Here is a 15758-nt window from a genome sequence, read left to right as displayed (position 1 = left end):
GCAGGAATAACTTCTGGCTGGTTTATACCTTCCAGTTGAAACTACTACTGGGCACAGCAAAAATCGATGTTTCACTTCAATCTAGGCAACCTTATGGATGTTCAGGAGCGGCACATCACTAACCGCAAATGTCGAGATTTTGGGGTGCAAAAGGGTAATTCAATAGGTCTAGTCTACTGCGGGAGATGACTGTTGGAGCTGGTGGAATTCGTTCCCTAAGTATCAGAAGTTCTAGCCAGCCTCAACAAGGGTGTGCCACCCCCTCTGCTTTGCCTGGAGAGGCTGGTTCAGAGCTGGCCTTTCCTTTTTCCAAGGGGACATGAATTTGAGATTAGTGCCCCAATTCTTCCTCATGGATCTTGATAGGAGGTGGCCCCTACCCCCTAACCTTACCCATCTTGAATATCTTGTCATTCTGGAAGCGACATTAAGGTTTTTATAGGACTAAGTGCAATTAATAACCTTCTTGTCATAGGAGAACAAAATAAAAAAAAGAAATAAGACAATAGCAGAAGAAGTCAGAGCAGTGGACCTCTCACTGTGTATGATTTTGATTCTAAGCAGCAAAATAATAGATTATGGATGTTCAATAAGTGCCTGGAGTTATTATCCACGAAAGAGTTAACATGGAAACTCAGATCAGTGAGTCTGTTTCAAACCATTTTCTACTGTACGAAATTATTACCTTTTGAAAGAAAGCACTAAAAATATAAGCATTCCTCCAAAAAGTGTTTGTTGGTAAAAACCGCAGCTGTTCTAAACCTAGCCAGAAGCCACCAAGAAGCTACCCATGTACACATGCCACCCATTACCTCAAGCTACCCAAGACATTCTCCTTGTCCTTGATAGTTGGTTACACAAGTATCGGTACAGCTGAAGAGCTATCAGAGGTAACGGTGACATGATAGACACCCCTACTGGAACAGCTGTAACAGTGTACTTTAGTTACCTTGACACCTTTGTTAGGTTAGGTTAGTTGATTACAGTTTGGTTAAGGGTAGTCTAGAACTGCAACTCACTGACAAGACGTCTAAAAACATCACTAGAGTTTATTCCAATACACAAACTCAAAAGATATTTCTTTATCATGTTGTTTTTTTAATCTTTTGTAATGTTTTTCATTTTCAAATGCCCTGATAAACTTCCAATGTCAGTTCTGCCCGAGCCAACTATTGTTTGGATCAAAAGTTCCAATTATCACGTGTATTACACAATCTGCTATATTTTAAGAAACACAACTAGGAACTGCTTTTAGTAGACTTTGTTGGATGGATTAGTTTAGTTTGGTTGTAAACTAGTTAGCTGAATGATTATTTATGGACAGTAACCTAATTGGATTACTGCCTTTAATGAATTTGTTTTAACAAACTACTACAATTATTGCTAACCGATTTTATAAACAGTGACATAATTATAATTATCTGATAAAGAGACTCAATGGAGTATGGAAGGATCCAACAGAACATAACATGTTATCACACAAACGGATGGGCTGCCCAAAAGCAATGGAATTCTGTCTTAAACCACGAGAAATCTATGTACCATGTTTCGAATCTGTAGGATCTTTCTATCAAAAATTATTGCACAGGTAGGTGCTGGACAGATGGACAGACAATCCAATGACCTTTTGACCAAAAAATAGATAAGGTTCTTCTTTGGAACAAAATAAACCCATGTACACAGTTTCAAGTCTCCAACCTTTTCATTATAAGTTATTACATCTTGTGATAACCGTATTACTCACTACACTGTGACATTTGCAAAATACGTGGTATGTTTCTTTTTAAAAGGTCGTAGTCTCATCCTATACTCTTGTATTTCAGGAAGCACCACAATAATTGTGCTTGTCACCTCTCAGAACTCCTCTCATGTTTAAATCGTTCAAGATTATTGAATAACCTGTTGCATGGGAAATACGGTCAGCTATACATTTGTTAAATGCAAGGAAATTGTCATCTATAAATGTTCATCGCCATCATACTGAATTGTATGGTGATAGCCAAAACAACAAGGATAAAGTATAAAAATTGTTCGGCAAGTTTAAGGGTGTCTATGAAAACGTTCAGGTTGAACATCTGTGATCACTGAAGATTTGGAGGGTGTAACTGAAATGCAAATTCATGATGACAAAAGAGTTACAAAAATCATTCTCACCAAAGTGTATAAGTTTATCCAATAATAAAATTTTGTCAGAAAACCTAAATTTCACAAAATTGTGCTCTTGATAGGTTCTCTAGCTCCTCTCAGAAAACCACAAAACAGATTATACAGATCCTTGGACTTTTTGACCCTGTATAGTGAAGAAGGGGATGATGACATGTTGGGTCAAATCAGAGGAGATAATCCCATGTCAACTTTGAATACAAGCAACACGTTTCTAGAATCGTGGCAAAGCGACCTCTCTCCTGCCCAGGTCAAAGTCAAACAAATGTTGTCATCATAATCATTAAGGCTAAATCTAATAACAATTAAGAATTTGAAAAGGAACTAAAAATGTATAGTATTCAAAGAAGATCAATCAATTATGCATTACACTTAAATAAAAAAAATAATGAAAAAGCTCATACCAGTTGTTAAATCAGCCTCAGGCTGTCCGAGACAGAACTGGAGCATGAAGATAGCAATGCCAGTGTTCTGTATGCCTGTCTCGATGGAGATGGCTAGCACATCGGCAGGAGGTTGTCTCAGCGTCCACGCTAACAGAGCTCCGAGTATGTAGCCCAATAAGGGTAACAGCATGCCACCCAACATGATCTGCGAAGAGGTAAAAAGAGGAGTTAGATAAATAAGTACAACATATACGATAGCAATGTCTTAACGGAGACGACTAGCACATCAGTAGGATGTTGTCTTAACAGAGCTAGTACGTAGTCCAATCAGGGTTGCTGCATACCTTTCCAGCATGATCACCATGCACTGAACTAAAGAATAATTTTTTAGTAGTGTATTTGTTTCAGATGACATCATTCCATCAATAATATGACCTGTGACGATATAAAAAGACTGGAACCAGTGAATGTTTGTACTTTCTGAAGGATCACTTAATTAGCAAGCTAAATTTATTTTTAAATATGTGAATTCTACTTTATTACCACCAAATTCAAGTACTTACTTATGTACTACAGCAAGGTAAGAAAGTAAATTTATGTTTAGAACATCTCACTGACCTGCCAAGTGAACAGCCGGAACAGGTACCAGTTGGTGATTGTGGCAAAGATGATGATGGACAGGATCAGTATGATGGAGAAGGACTTGAGGATACGCACGAGGACCTTGCAGAGAGCAGGAAACCATCGTTGTATCGCATAGCCCAAAAGCAGAGGTACCACCATGGCAACGGCAGACGATGCGATGCGCATATATGGCACCACCATCTCCCCGCTGCTGAAGATCTCTGTTCCCAGTGTAAACGACCACAGTGGAATCATAACTAGAACATGACATTTCGGTTTGCCCAATGAAAGCAGTAGTGCATCGAGGCTTTATTTACCAGTCCAAACCTACCAACTCTTATTTCTTTGGTGGGAGGGGTTAGATCAATCTCATCTGTTTGGAATGTAATGTATTAAAGATACAAGTTCTTTGGACTAAAACTTGAAGAAATAGTTAAATAAGCTTATTTCACTATACAATTTTGTACAATATATCTCCATCATCCACTTGTACATGAAGCTATTGACAGTATCTACTAAGTTACAATGGATAACATGACCTGACCAGCATATTTATTTTCACTAATCTTAGATGAGTGGTAGGGCCCCCTCTGGAAACACATAGGTGAAGTGGTGTCTATTTCAACACCTATTTATGGTGTCTCTGATGTCGAAAGTATGTAAATTTTTCGTTTCGAGCCTCTCCGTCGTCAACTTTCTTTGGATCTCTTCAAACGAACATGACTTCAGATTTCAGAAGTCAAGTCTGAGACAGTGTCAGATACCAGACGCTGCAATAAAAGGAAGGTGAACTAGAGCTAAACTCAAAATTCAATTGAATCAACCCTTCCTACCATAACTACGTTATGTATAGGTGAACTCACGAAAGGAGGTCAAGGTGCTGATGGCTGTCATAGTGATGCTGAGATTAAGGTTGCCACCGAGGGTCACCGTCCAGATGTTGGAGGCGCCGCCGGCCGGAGAGATGCCTGTGAAGAAGAACCCAAGCCTCATCGGCACAGAATCGTAGAACAGCCACAGTCCAATCACGTAAGACAGCTGCGCGAACACTCATGGTCAATTATTTTAAGAACACATTAAGTTTAAAAAAATTAAAAGAACAAGAAGGTTTATATCAAGCCAGAAAGCTTATTGGATATGGCCGTAAAATATCAGTTACAGAATTGTAATTGAATTAATTAATTATTAAAATTATATAATAAAACGATTAAGTAAATGAGAATTGGAATAATAAACACATAATTAAATATTTAAAAAAACAATTTGAGCAATTTGCTATTAGCCCTTGTAAACAATTTTACATCAATAGTTTACTTCTAATTTTTGTCATTGCTATTTTTCATCTAAAGCTTTATTGGAGGCAGAAGATCTAGCTCTTGGGGTGAAAGTGGTGAAGAAAGAGTTGTAGTCACATAAAAGTACTTAAACCCTCCATGCCAAGTCTCAGTCCTGGACAGATTTTTTTCTTTTCATTAATGGGTGATTCAATTGTTTTCAAGCTTGAAAACTTTCGTCTTAACTTTTCCTAAAACTTAATTCTTATAAAATGACAAAACATCATAAAATTCAATTTCCAATGAAATGCAAATGTTACAAGTTAAAATTTCTACATTCAAAATATTAAAAAAAATTAAATGGAAAAATTCTTTATTTATACAGGAAAAGTTAGGGCCACATGGCCCTTTCTTACACTTAACCTGCGACAACGTAAAATTTAAAACATTAAATAAATATTACTTAATATAATATCACCAAAATTGTAAGCAATTTACTGAAACTAGTGAAATATTGCATTATGCAGCAAGAAAATGTTACATTTTTAATATTTTGTCTAGAAAATAGATAAAAAAACATAGATAAAAACATTGTTATATTGATAGTTGAGTATCTAAAAGTAAATATAATTATGTATAAATAACCACAAAGTAAACAAGAAACAGTAGTCAACCCACTGCTTTAGCAACTGAGTGCACATCGGTCATCTAAATCACCACAATGTTTTTACACTCAATACTGAATGGAAACGTTAAGAAAAATACAGAGCGAAGAGAATTTAATTCTTTAACAATTGGTTATGCAACTAGTACACTAGTTTAATGAAAAATAAAATAATGTTACAGAGATATAATTATGCAACAACAAAATATTGTAAAACAGTATTTTTATGGAAAAAAGACACACAACAATTATATAATAAATTGTGATATATAGTTTTCGGACAAGAGACAGATGGTTGCAAAAAAGCCAGAGAGTTAAATTAGAAGTTGACAGGATCAGTGTATTGTTGTATAAGTGTACCACACTCAAAATACCCATTTCGCATTTTTTTATCTTTGCTGTTAAAAAAAACACTCTGTGTTATTTTATGTTTTGCGAGGAATTTATTATTAAATTACAACCTTTGTAATAGCTTTAAGAGTTAAAAATCCATCTATACCATACCTAGTATTTTTGGAAATATAATCAGCATTAATGAGTTAATAACATCTCTTACTTTACATGATGTGCTTCCTGTTGGATACAATATCCAAGAAGCTCACTAGACAGTAAGTAATTTCTCTAAATTATAAAAAGATCATGTAATAGGTATTTTTAAATATCTCAAAATTTACAATTCTAAGAAATTTTATAAATTGAAGAGTTGTCATTATTATATTTTCCAAATAGTTCATTAATTAGATCTACTATTGATGAAAAAATTATTTGTGGAGAAAAAGTGAAAAGTATTCAATACTCCTAAAGCCTTTCTCTAGCAATTTGAGAATTTCAAATTTATAAACTTTGACAACATATATTTTCAGATTTAACACTAAACTGACAATTCTAATGGCTAGGCAACAATAATTTATCATTCTCCAAAAGTTGTCTCAGCACAATTAAATAACCATTACGTCTGAGATACTTACCAATGGCATGATAATGAACTGTGTGAACAGACCGATGGCAGGGCCGACGGGTTTCGCAAGAGACTTGCGCAAGAAGGACCAGTCCAGGGCACAACCAAAGTTGACGAATATGATGGACATCAGAATGATGACACTGGTGATAAAGACCTTGTCTATGGTCTGCTGCTTGCGAGCCACAGTCACCTTCACTGGTTTCGACACTCGGCTCTCACCCTCACCTGGACCACAACAGGGTTAGGGAGATCACAAATTTATTCGTGTACAGGCGAATATGTTCATTAAAGAAGGAAGAGCGTTTACTAATGAAAAATGCAGCGCAATATCATCTCATGTACAGCAATTTTGACACCTTTTTTAACACAACTAAGAAATTAATATCCCAAAAATAAATAAATAGGCCTCAATCACATTGCTGGAACACAAATATAATTTGTGGCTGTTGAAAATATCATACTGAGGATTTTTTAATTTTAATACTTTTAGGTAGTGATTGCATTGTTTTAGACTCAACACATTCGAATAACGACTAATTTTACATTTTAAATGCATTTTGTTAGAAGGGGAAAAAAAGGTTCCTTATGAGAATACAATAGTCAAGTAGTTTGTTAGTTGTATCCCGAAAAGTGCTAGAGTAAATGTTATAAAATTTAGCTAGCAGCCAGGTTAACTTTATAAAAGGAATATGTATACTTAATTCCTCAACAATTTGAGTAAAACACTTTTATGGACAACAAAAGTTTAAAATTTTTAAAATATGAAAAACTGTACTATTTACCCATTGTGATCAATAACTGATAACAAATTAAAATAATCCTCTTCCTGGATTTGCAAATGTACTCAGGGTTTGAAAAGTTTGTTTTAATCAAACCCAAAATAAAAATTCTTCTTATTTTTTTAACATTTTGCAGATACACTGTACACTTTACCTCATATGTGCCTGTAGTTTCAATATTGGGGCAGCACAGAACTACAGAAAGTTGTCAGCTGCTTGTAAGTCCTCTAGGTTTTGGGTTTGTAGGGATTACACATGCTAGTACTTTATGTCACTTTAACTTGTGTACACTCAGTAATATATTGCTAATGTTGTACATAATGGCCTCTACACTTAAAAAAATTCAAAAAATCAAATACAGGTTGTCATAAATACTTCCAAATTATGTCTAAGATATAATGTCATTAAACCAAATCATTGACCAAATTATTCCCACTGAATAAACCGGAATGCCTTCAGATTTATATCCACCACCACCCCCCCCCCCCCCACCCGCAATGACCAATCGGCCCCAATTTTTCTAAAAAAAAAAAAAAACTCCTCTGACTTATTTGTCAACATCGTATATACTTTATTAATAATTTCTTATACATAAATGTGATGGAACTACCTGAACTGATAAGCTCTATAATGTGGTGTCTAATTTAAGTAATTATATAAAATTTTAGTTTTTCCACTGGTTTGTAATTCTGTGTTTTTGTGAAGATTTTACTATAGTGACATTCTTGAAGACATGGACTTGGACTGTAAGACTATTTTTAATTGAAGTTTTAAAATTTTACAATCTTCTCATAACATAACCTCACTCTTATTATTAAAAACTTAATTGTATTGACTACATCACATAATCTCAATAGTTTGAAGATTAACAGTGGCATTTGAAGTTTGACAGATATTAACTAACAATAACATTTTGGAAAGCCCAGTGATTGTTTAAAGACAAGAAAACTCTTTTTCTCTTGCCAGTTGTATAAACTGAACTATCAGTGTTTGGTTCTGCTAACTGTTTGTCAATATCAAATAGCTCATTTGATAAGGTGACTGGCTCCTAATGTGATAGTTCCAGGTTCAAATCCTACTAGAGGCATATACTTTTTGCTACCCCAATTCTTAAATTTGTTAGTAATCTTGTCTGAACGTAATAATAATTTTTTATTTTAATCTTTTATCTGACTGCTATTTAATTTATTTAACTAATTGTTATATTTGTGTTTTTTATTATTTTAATGTTAAATGTTTAATATGTGTGCATTGTAATTATTATTGTTGTAATTGTTATTGTCACCTTTTATGCTTTTAAACTTATCTGGCTTACAACTTTTGTATTTTAATATTTGTAATTAATTCAATTTAATTTTTATTGTTATAATAACTGTTTATACGAGCCTTAATTACTTTTTTTAACCTGTCTATATTACAAATTTTATTAATTTAATTTAGTTTTAACAACTGTTTTATTTAGAAGCCAACTTTTAAAAACTGATTTACTCTGACTTTCAATAAAAAACGGTGATGTCTTACACCAATAGACCACCATGCTGACTTAACCACCGTTTTGACTTAAACAGACTGCCAAAGTTTCAATAAAAAACAGTGCTATTTTTTATACACCAGACCACTACACTGACCGCCTGAATATGTCAAAAAAGAATATCCAAACACCCAAATACCCATGTGGTGTATGCAGTATTGGGGTAAAATACTCTGGAATCCGCTGTACTGGATTCTGTGACAAATGGTACCATGGTGGGTGTATTAATATAACTGAGAAGCGACTTAAAAAAATGACCGAGGATGAAGTACATAACTGGACGTGTAACTCATGTAACACTATAGTGGATCCACAAAACAGTTCCCTCCCTGAAATAACCGTTGAAGCCTTAGGGGAATCACAGCAAATCCCCGTGTTAAAAACACCTAGAACACTGAGATATCAAAGCAAGGTTCTATTTGAAGACCCCATAAACAAAGACTATAGCCCTAGAATGTGCCCAAATGATATGAATGAAATCCATACAAAAATTCAAGATCTTAATAATCTAGAAAATGATGACCTGGAAGCCTCTCTTACCCTGGCTGCAGAGGCAGGAAATGCCCTACTCTCTGAAAACTACACTCTTAAGCAGGATCTTTCAAGAGTGAACATGGAGAACACCGAGCTTAGAGCAAGGATTTTTGACTTGGAAAAGAAAATTCAACCAGCCTATGACGAACAAATAGCAAATCTAGAGAACGAAAAGGAGCATATTCTACAAAGAAATGAAACACTACAAAACATGTTTCACGAGATGGAGAAGCAAATAGGAAAAGAAAAAGAAATGCAAGAACAACTAACTAGGGCTTTTGAAGAACATGACAAAGAAAAAGAAGAGTTAATTAGGTCACTTGAAAAAAAGATTAAAAACCTACTGCACGAAACTAATTCCAAGGCTAGTGAAACTGCAAGCAACCCCCCCGAAGAGAATGAAACAATACTAAAAAACTCTGAAACTCAAACGTCCACAAGTGAGCCATATGCTATGAACACAAACTCTTACCTTCTCACACAGCTAACAGAACTGAAAGTACGCCAGGAAAAAATGGAAAAGCTGATTGAAACCATACAACACCAAAACCAAGACGGATCCTCAAACTTAACGGAAAACTTTAGCATAGCTGCACCGACATGCTCAACAGCAGAGGCATGTTTCCAAGGAAAAAAACAAAATAAGAATAAAAACACTCCAATAAAGCACCAAACCAAACATAAAACAGATAATAGGAAAAATATATTTAGTGTGTCACTGCAAGTAGCCAAATTTAGGTTAAACCCAGAACCAAACACAGCATCTGTTACAACAGAAACCTACACACTGGAAAATTCAACAAAAAAGCTACCTCCATACTCAGCTCAACAACTCAAACCAAAAGAATCTCTCGAGGACTTCTACAACAGAAACATCAACAAACTTATTAAACCCCAAAATGAAGCTAAACGACCACTAGCCCTAAATCAACCAGAAAATAAAATGGCCTCAGACAACGCACACACAACACAAAGCTCAACTCCCACACTGCCAGCTCTAGAAAAAACTAGTCAATTACCCAGCTCTCAAGAAAATCAACATTTTTTATTACCAACTCAAAAGAAGAAATTTCGCAACAGGACCTTCCTAAACTCAACATTAAAACTAACTCCAAAAAGGTACTATCTCCGCTGAAAATTGCCCATCAAAATATAAATTGCCTGCAAAATAAAATAGAAATGCTTTCCCACTTCCTTTGTGAACAAAACCCAGACACAATATTAATAACTGAACATGGACTTTCCAAAGAAAACCTGGAAAACACCTGCATACCTGGCTACTCCCTTATTGGCGGTTTTTGCAGAAAAACTAATAAAAAAGGAGGAGTGGCGGCTTATGTAAAACTACACCTCCAAGAATCTGTAAGACTCCTACGCACAAGTGATGACACCTCTGAACTTGTCTGTGAAGCAGTTCTAACTGAAATAAAAATAAAAACGGAAGTCTTGCTGCTTCTGGGGGTTTACAGACCACCTCATGCCAATCTGGACATTGCAATTGACATCCTTGCAGATATTATCGACCAACCTCACCAAACAAATAAACACATACTACTAATGGGTGATATAAATGTTAATAACCTCCAAACAAACAACGAGAATAACAAACTGCTAGAGTTCCTCTCATTCTTCAATATAACAAGGCAACAACTTCCACCAACCCGAGTAATGCACCTAACATCAACATCAATAGATTGGATATGTACGAACATGGAAAAAAACAGGCTACATACATCAGTCGTGACAACTGGGCTCTCGGACCATACCGCACAGCTGGCAGAAATTAACTTAAATAAAAGCTCATTAAAAAGACCAAAAGAAACAAAGAGAATATTCAATTCAACTACCACTGAACTCTTCAAATCATTGTTAGCCAGTCAAGACTGGGAAAAAGTTCTCCTGGCCAAAGACATCAATTCAACCTACAACCTTTTTCAAAATGCAATCCAAACCCACCTCAACACAGCCTGTCCTCTCACCAAATCAGTACAGAAACGCCGCTCAACAAGACCATACTGGGATGGTGAATGTAACAGATTGAAAGGAGAGTATATAAAAGCACTGGAACATGAACTCTGCACAGGGAAAGAGGAAGATAAAAGATCCACAGCCGCAAAGAAAAAGGAATATGACCTCAAGCTAAAGACATTACGGAAGCTACAAAATTCTAACCACATAGGCAAGTCCCACAACAAATCAAAAGCCTTGTGGCAAGTAATAAATGCAGCAAAGAAAGCCTCAGCTGAAACAAAAAATCACATTGAACTACAAGTCAACGGAAATATCATAAAGGACACAGTGGACGTGGCAAACTGTTTTAACAACTACTTCACAACCATAGCAGAGAAGACACTCGAAAACAACAACATCAACCCAAATAGTACTACCAACTACAAAACCCCAATAACGAACAATAGTTTCAAATTTCAACAAATAACAGAAACACAGGTGCAGAAAACTATAGATACCCTTAAGCCAAAAACCTCCGCCGGCATTGATGATATATCTGCCAAGCTGACCAAAGACTGCAAAAACGAACTAACCATGCCGCTAACCAACATTATAAATAAATCCCTACAGCAAGGCATTTTTCCAGACAAATTAAAAATCTCCAAGATATATCCCAAGTACAAAAAAGGACCAAGAACAGAAACTAATAGCTACCGCCCTATCTCTCTCATACCAACTTTTTCTAAAGTCATAGAAAAAATTGTACTGGAACAACTTCTACACTATCTGAACCAAAATAAACTACTCACAAACCAGCAGCATGGCTTCCTAAAGGGCAAATCAACAGCCACGGCCATAATACAACTCGTCAAGCACATTATAGACATGTTAGAGGAAGGCCATATGGTCACCAGTCTTTTTCTAGATTTCAGCAAGGCGTTCGACTGCATAAGTCATACCTGCCTGATAGAAAAATTAAAAGCACTGGGAATAAATGGACAATCAGCAAAATGGTTTCTTAGCTATCTGAGTGATAGAAAACAACTCGTAGAGCTGCGACATACTGTTAATAACTCATCAGAAAAGGTCCAATCTGATCTGCTGGAAGTAAAACGAGGAGTACCACAAGGATCTGTCCTGGGGCCAATACTATTCATCCTATTGACAAATGACCTACCAACGTACCTACAAGGGCCCTGTCACACTGTAATGTACGCAGATGACACAGTTATCACACTCGCAGAAAACGACAGTGAGTCACTCACCACAAATACCGAAAGAGCTCTTAACCGGACCAAAGAGTACTGCGCTCCAAACAACCTAGTCCTTAATGTTGATAAAACTGTACAAATAATTTTTAACACTAGATTAAAAAACACAGAAACATCAGTAGGCAGATTACATGAGTATAAAACCAACACAAAGTACCTGGGCGTCACAATCGACTCCGACCTCTCATGGAAGACACACATAGATCTACTATGTAGGAAGATCAGCTCAGGAGCTTTTCTGATCCATAGACTCCGTCAAATAAGCACGCCAGAGGCAGCAAAGACCGCCTACTATGCCTTCCTTGAAACCCATTTAAGGTTCGGCATAGCAACCTGGGGAGGAACGTCTGCAACAAACCTGGATAGAGTCCTCATTCAACAAAAGAAAGCTATAAGATCTCTGACAGGGCTCGAGCAAACAGAGAGCTGCCGAGCGGCATTTGTCGAGCAAAACATTCTCACAGTGGTGTCACTATACATACAAGAGGTCATCCTGCACACAGTCTCTACAGAACAACAAAGACACAGAGATATCCACCATCACTACACCAGGCATGCCGCAAACTTTGCCCTACCTCCTCACCACCGCACTCTATACAGCAAGAAACCATCATACATTGGTGCAAAACTTTTTAATCTTCTACCAGAGAACCTGAAGAATGTGCCACCCCAGAAGCTGAAGAAACAATTAACAAACTGGCTACTGAAGAATCCTTTCTACTCACTAGAAGAATATCTGAATAAAACAGGTCGATCTCAAAACTGATAACTTTCAGAAAAATCTGTAACATTTTTTTAATGATTTGTAACTTGACGCTAATGCTAATCTCCAAGATTATGTAAATAAAGTCTATTGTCTATTGTCTATTGTCTATTGTCTACATTTAATATAAAACCAACATTTTTATGGATTTCCTAAACAGTTAAATCAAACCCATTACAAATAATACAACATTCTTCTAAATATAATATCTAAATTTTTATTTTCTATTTCAACAAATTTTAAGACCTTTGAATGTATTATAATGAGGACATCCTTAAACATTAAAATTATTCAATAATTCTTGAAATAGGTTTGGTTGATCTTGGGATCAGTTTATCATTTAGTGATAATAATAAAACCGTTACAAACACAGCAGCCCGCTTTGTAATCAAAATGCTTCCTTTTGATATAGATCCAATCATTACAATAAGAGGCAACGAATTTACTGTACAAGCAGTTTTGGCATTGTGCAACTCAATATGATACTACTAATTAATTTCAAGTATTACAAGCATAAATATAACTAATATGACTGGCATAATCTTATAACATGATTGTGATAAGTGGTGCAACCAATGCCATTGGTAATTTACATGATTGTCTATAGATAGAATGGAAAAACACAGTAAACTGCACACAAGTCAAAGAAATTAAATTTCTTGGTAAAAAAGCCTCAAATATATTGATTTTCCGTATCAAATTCATGGCATGAAATAGAAAGTCTCTAAATAGTTCTATAAAACTTATTTAAAACAGAATTTTAGGACTTTTGAGTGTCCCAAGACAAAATTCCGGGACACTGTAGAACATTGTAAAAAACTTGGAAGATAATTCTGGTTTCCCTGGACGTTTGGTCACCATAAATTAAATAAATGCACATTAACTTTGCATCGTAACTTTGAATGGCTATAATATTACTTAAATTTATATAAAGTATTTTTACTGTGTATTAAACAATCATTCTACGCAATGCAAGTACAACGTAACTTACTTTCCAGTACCATTTTGACCTCGGCATATCCTATGAAGTTGGCCATCACCTGAAACGAGCCAGCCCAAGTATCGTCTGAAATATTCTGTGTGCGCAGTATCACCGCGGATGTCTGCGGTTGAGCGATCTGTGGCTGGTCAGACACAAACAGGACTCTGCCTGCCTGCACCTCCGCCGCAGAGAAGTCCCGAGTGGTGAAGTTCACCTCCGCCTGCTCGTACATGGGCAACCCGACAAGTTTATCAGGATAGAAGTCCACCGCCCAGGCTGCTTGCTTTACCACCTGTGTAATGAATGGACAATCAGTAAAATCACATCCTCAAAAAACTTCTTGGATATTTGAACCACAAGAACAAAGTTAAAAGTATCAAAGTAACCAAGCTTTTTAGAATGCACACATTTTTCATACAAACTATACTACCCTAGATGAATAATAAGTTAAATTGTTTCTTTTATAAAATGACTACTATACACAGGGATAACCATTAATTCTGCACAATTGCTCCCATGGCTGGGATGTTACAGCAATCTGTAGGAATAGGAGGGATAGATCTGTTAATCTCAAAAACAATGTGAATCCTTTAATCTGAATGGCAATCTTGAATAACCTTTAAAATGTTGGAGTGATGGGTGGAGAAATCCATGGCATGTCTGCTACTGCGGTAGGTTGAGTTCTGGTCATTATTGGTTCACCATGCAACTTAAAACTCTTTTCCCTTTATGTTTTTGTTACTTGAAAACTTGTTTGCAAGCAACGCGCTTGCTTTCCCATGGATTGACATTAGTATGCTGTCTGGCCAGTCATTTTTGAGTCCTAATTACACAGTACGGCAAAGGAAACTTTGCAGTGAACTAGGATAAATATATATTTATCCACCAATATGCTGCTTTTGGCTATTCCAACTTGCCCCTTAGCATACAATGAGTTAGTTTTTGAAAGTAGGTTAGAACATGATAAATCTTTGAATTCAGAGAGAAAAAAAAAGAAGTGTTTCAGGATAGTGGAAGGACTCAATGTTCTCCTCCAGCACAAACAACCTCAAGTATTGATACTAAAAAGAACAGGAACAAATACCTCCCGCTCCTTTCAAATTGTATTTAGCAACTTCTCTTTTGAATGGCCCACATCACTGAAGATAGAAACGAAAGAGCTGACAATAAAGTTTATAACCAGCTTCCGAAGGGATCAGAGCTGCTGTCAGTTCAATCTAAATAAGTGCTGATGGGTGATGATGAGGGTAGAGTGAACCTGTCAGGACAAGACACACTACTTTGAGGTAGTTGTAGTTGAGGGCCTAACAAATTGTTGAGTAAACAGAAAAGGCCGATTTGTTAATTGAGGAAGCTCCACGTAACACATCAGATATTGCAGAGGACTGCGAGATACAGATGGTAACATTACTGCAATGATTCAAGAGGGTATGTAAAAGGTTATCCTGCAAAGATTCCCTAAGGTTGAGAACCCTTGGAAACAGTCTGTGGTTGGAAGCAAGTCCAGAAACATCACTTATAAACAAGAGCTGGTTATTGACAGCGTTAAAAGCACATTTTCCCAATCTTTCCCAGCAACTCCATATTCCAACTCCTATTACGTAAACGCTTCCTACTGCTAATGATTTTGTGTCTGCTGTAGGAGATTTGATCACTTACAGCCATTGAAGAAACATGACAGCTATAGAGAGTTAGAAATGAAAGGAAAAGAACACAGCTAGAAATAAACATAAAAAAGGCAGGGCTCCTCTACTCCTTAACACCCTCACAACCGCTTTTGAGTTACTTCCTAAAGCTCTGACTCTAACATACTCACTACCACTCAAACTTGTGTTATTTTCATCATGATAATTTCAATGCTTTATTGATTCAAAGT

The 15758-nt window shown here is 36.1% G+C and overlaps 1 protein-coding gene across 4 annotated transcripts in view; it reads right to left on the bottom strand.

Annotated features, from left to right (window-relative positions):
• The window catches only part of LOC124367445 (P3 protein-like), a 68703-nt gene that overhangs the window by 27286 nt on the left and 25659 nt on the right, over positions 1 to 15758 (bottom strand). For 3 of the 4 annotated variants that reach the window (XM_046824263.1, XM_046824264.1, XM_046824265.1), the window contains 5 exons: positions 13892 to 14174; positions 6080 to 6297; positions 4037 to 4211; positions 3168 to 3430; positions 2568 to 2754 (listed from right to left, as the gene is read on the bottom strand). In XM_046824263.1, the coding sequence (XP_046680219.1) occupies positions 2568 to 2754; positions 3168 to 3430; positions 4037 to 4211; positions 6080 to 6297; positions 13892 to 14174 (1126 nt within the window). Of the gene's footprint in view, positions 1 to 812; positions 927 to 2567; positions 2755 to 3167; positions 3431 to 4036; positions 4212 to 6079; positions 6298 to 13891; positions 14175 to 15758 lie in introns of all 4 variants that reach the window. The other variant, XM_046824267.1, reaches the window with a different exon arrangement.

The sequence above is a fragment of the Homalodisca vitripennis genome, chromosome 8 (assembly GCF_021130785.1).
Source record: "Homalodisca vitripennis isolate AUS2020 chromosome 8, UT_GWSS_2.1, whole genome shotgun sequence".
Classification (NCBI taxonomy): Eukaryota; Metazoa; Arthropoda; class Insecta; order Hemiptera; family Cicadellidae; genus Homalodisca; species Homalodisca vitripennis.
This window is presented reverse-complemented; position numbering and strand designations above follow the sequence as displayed.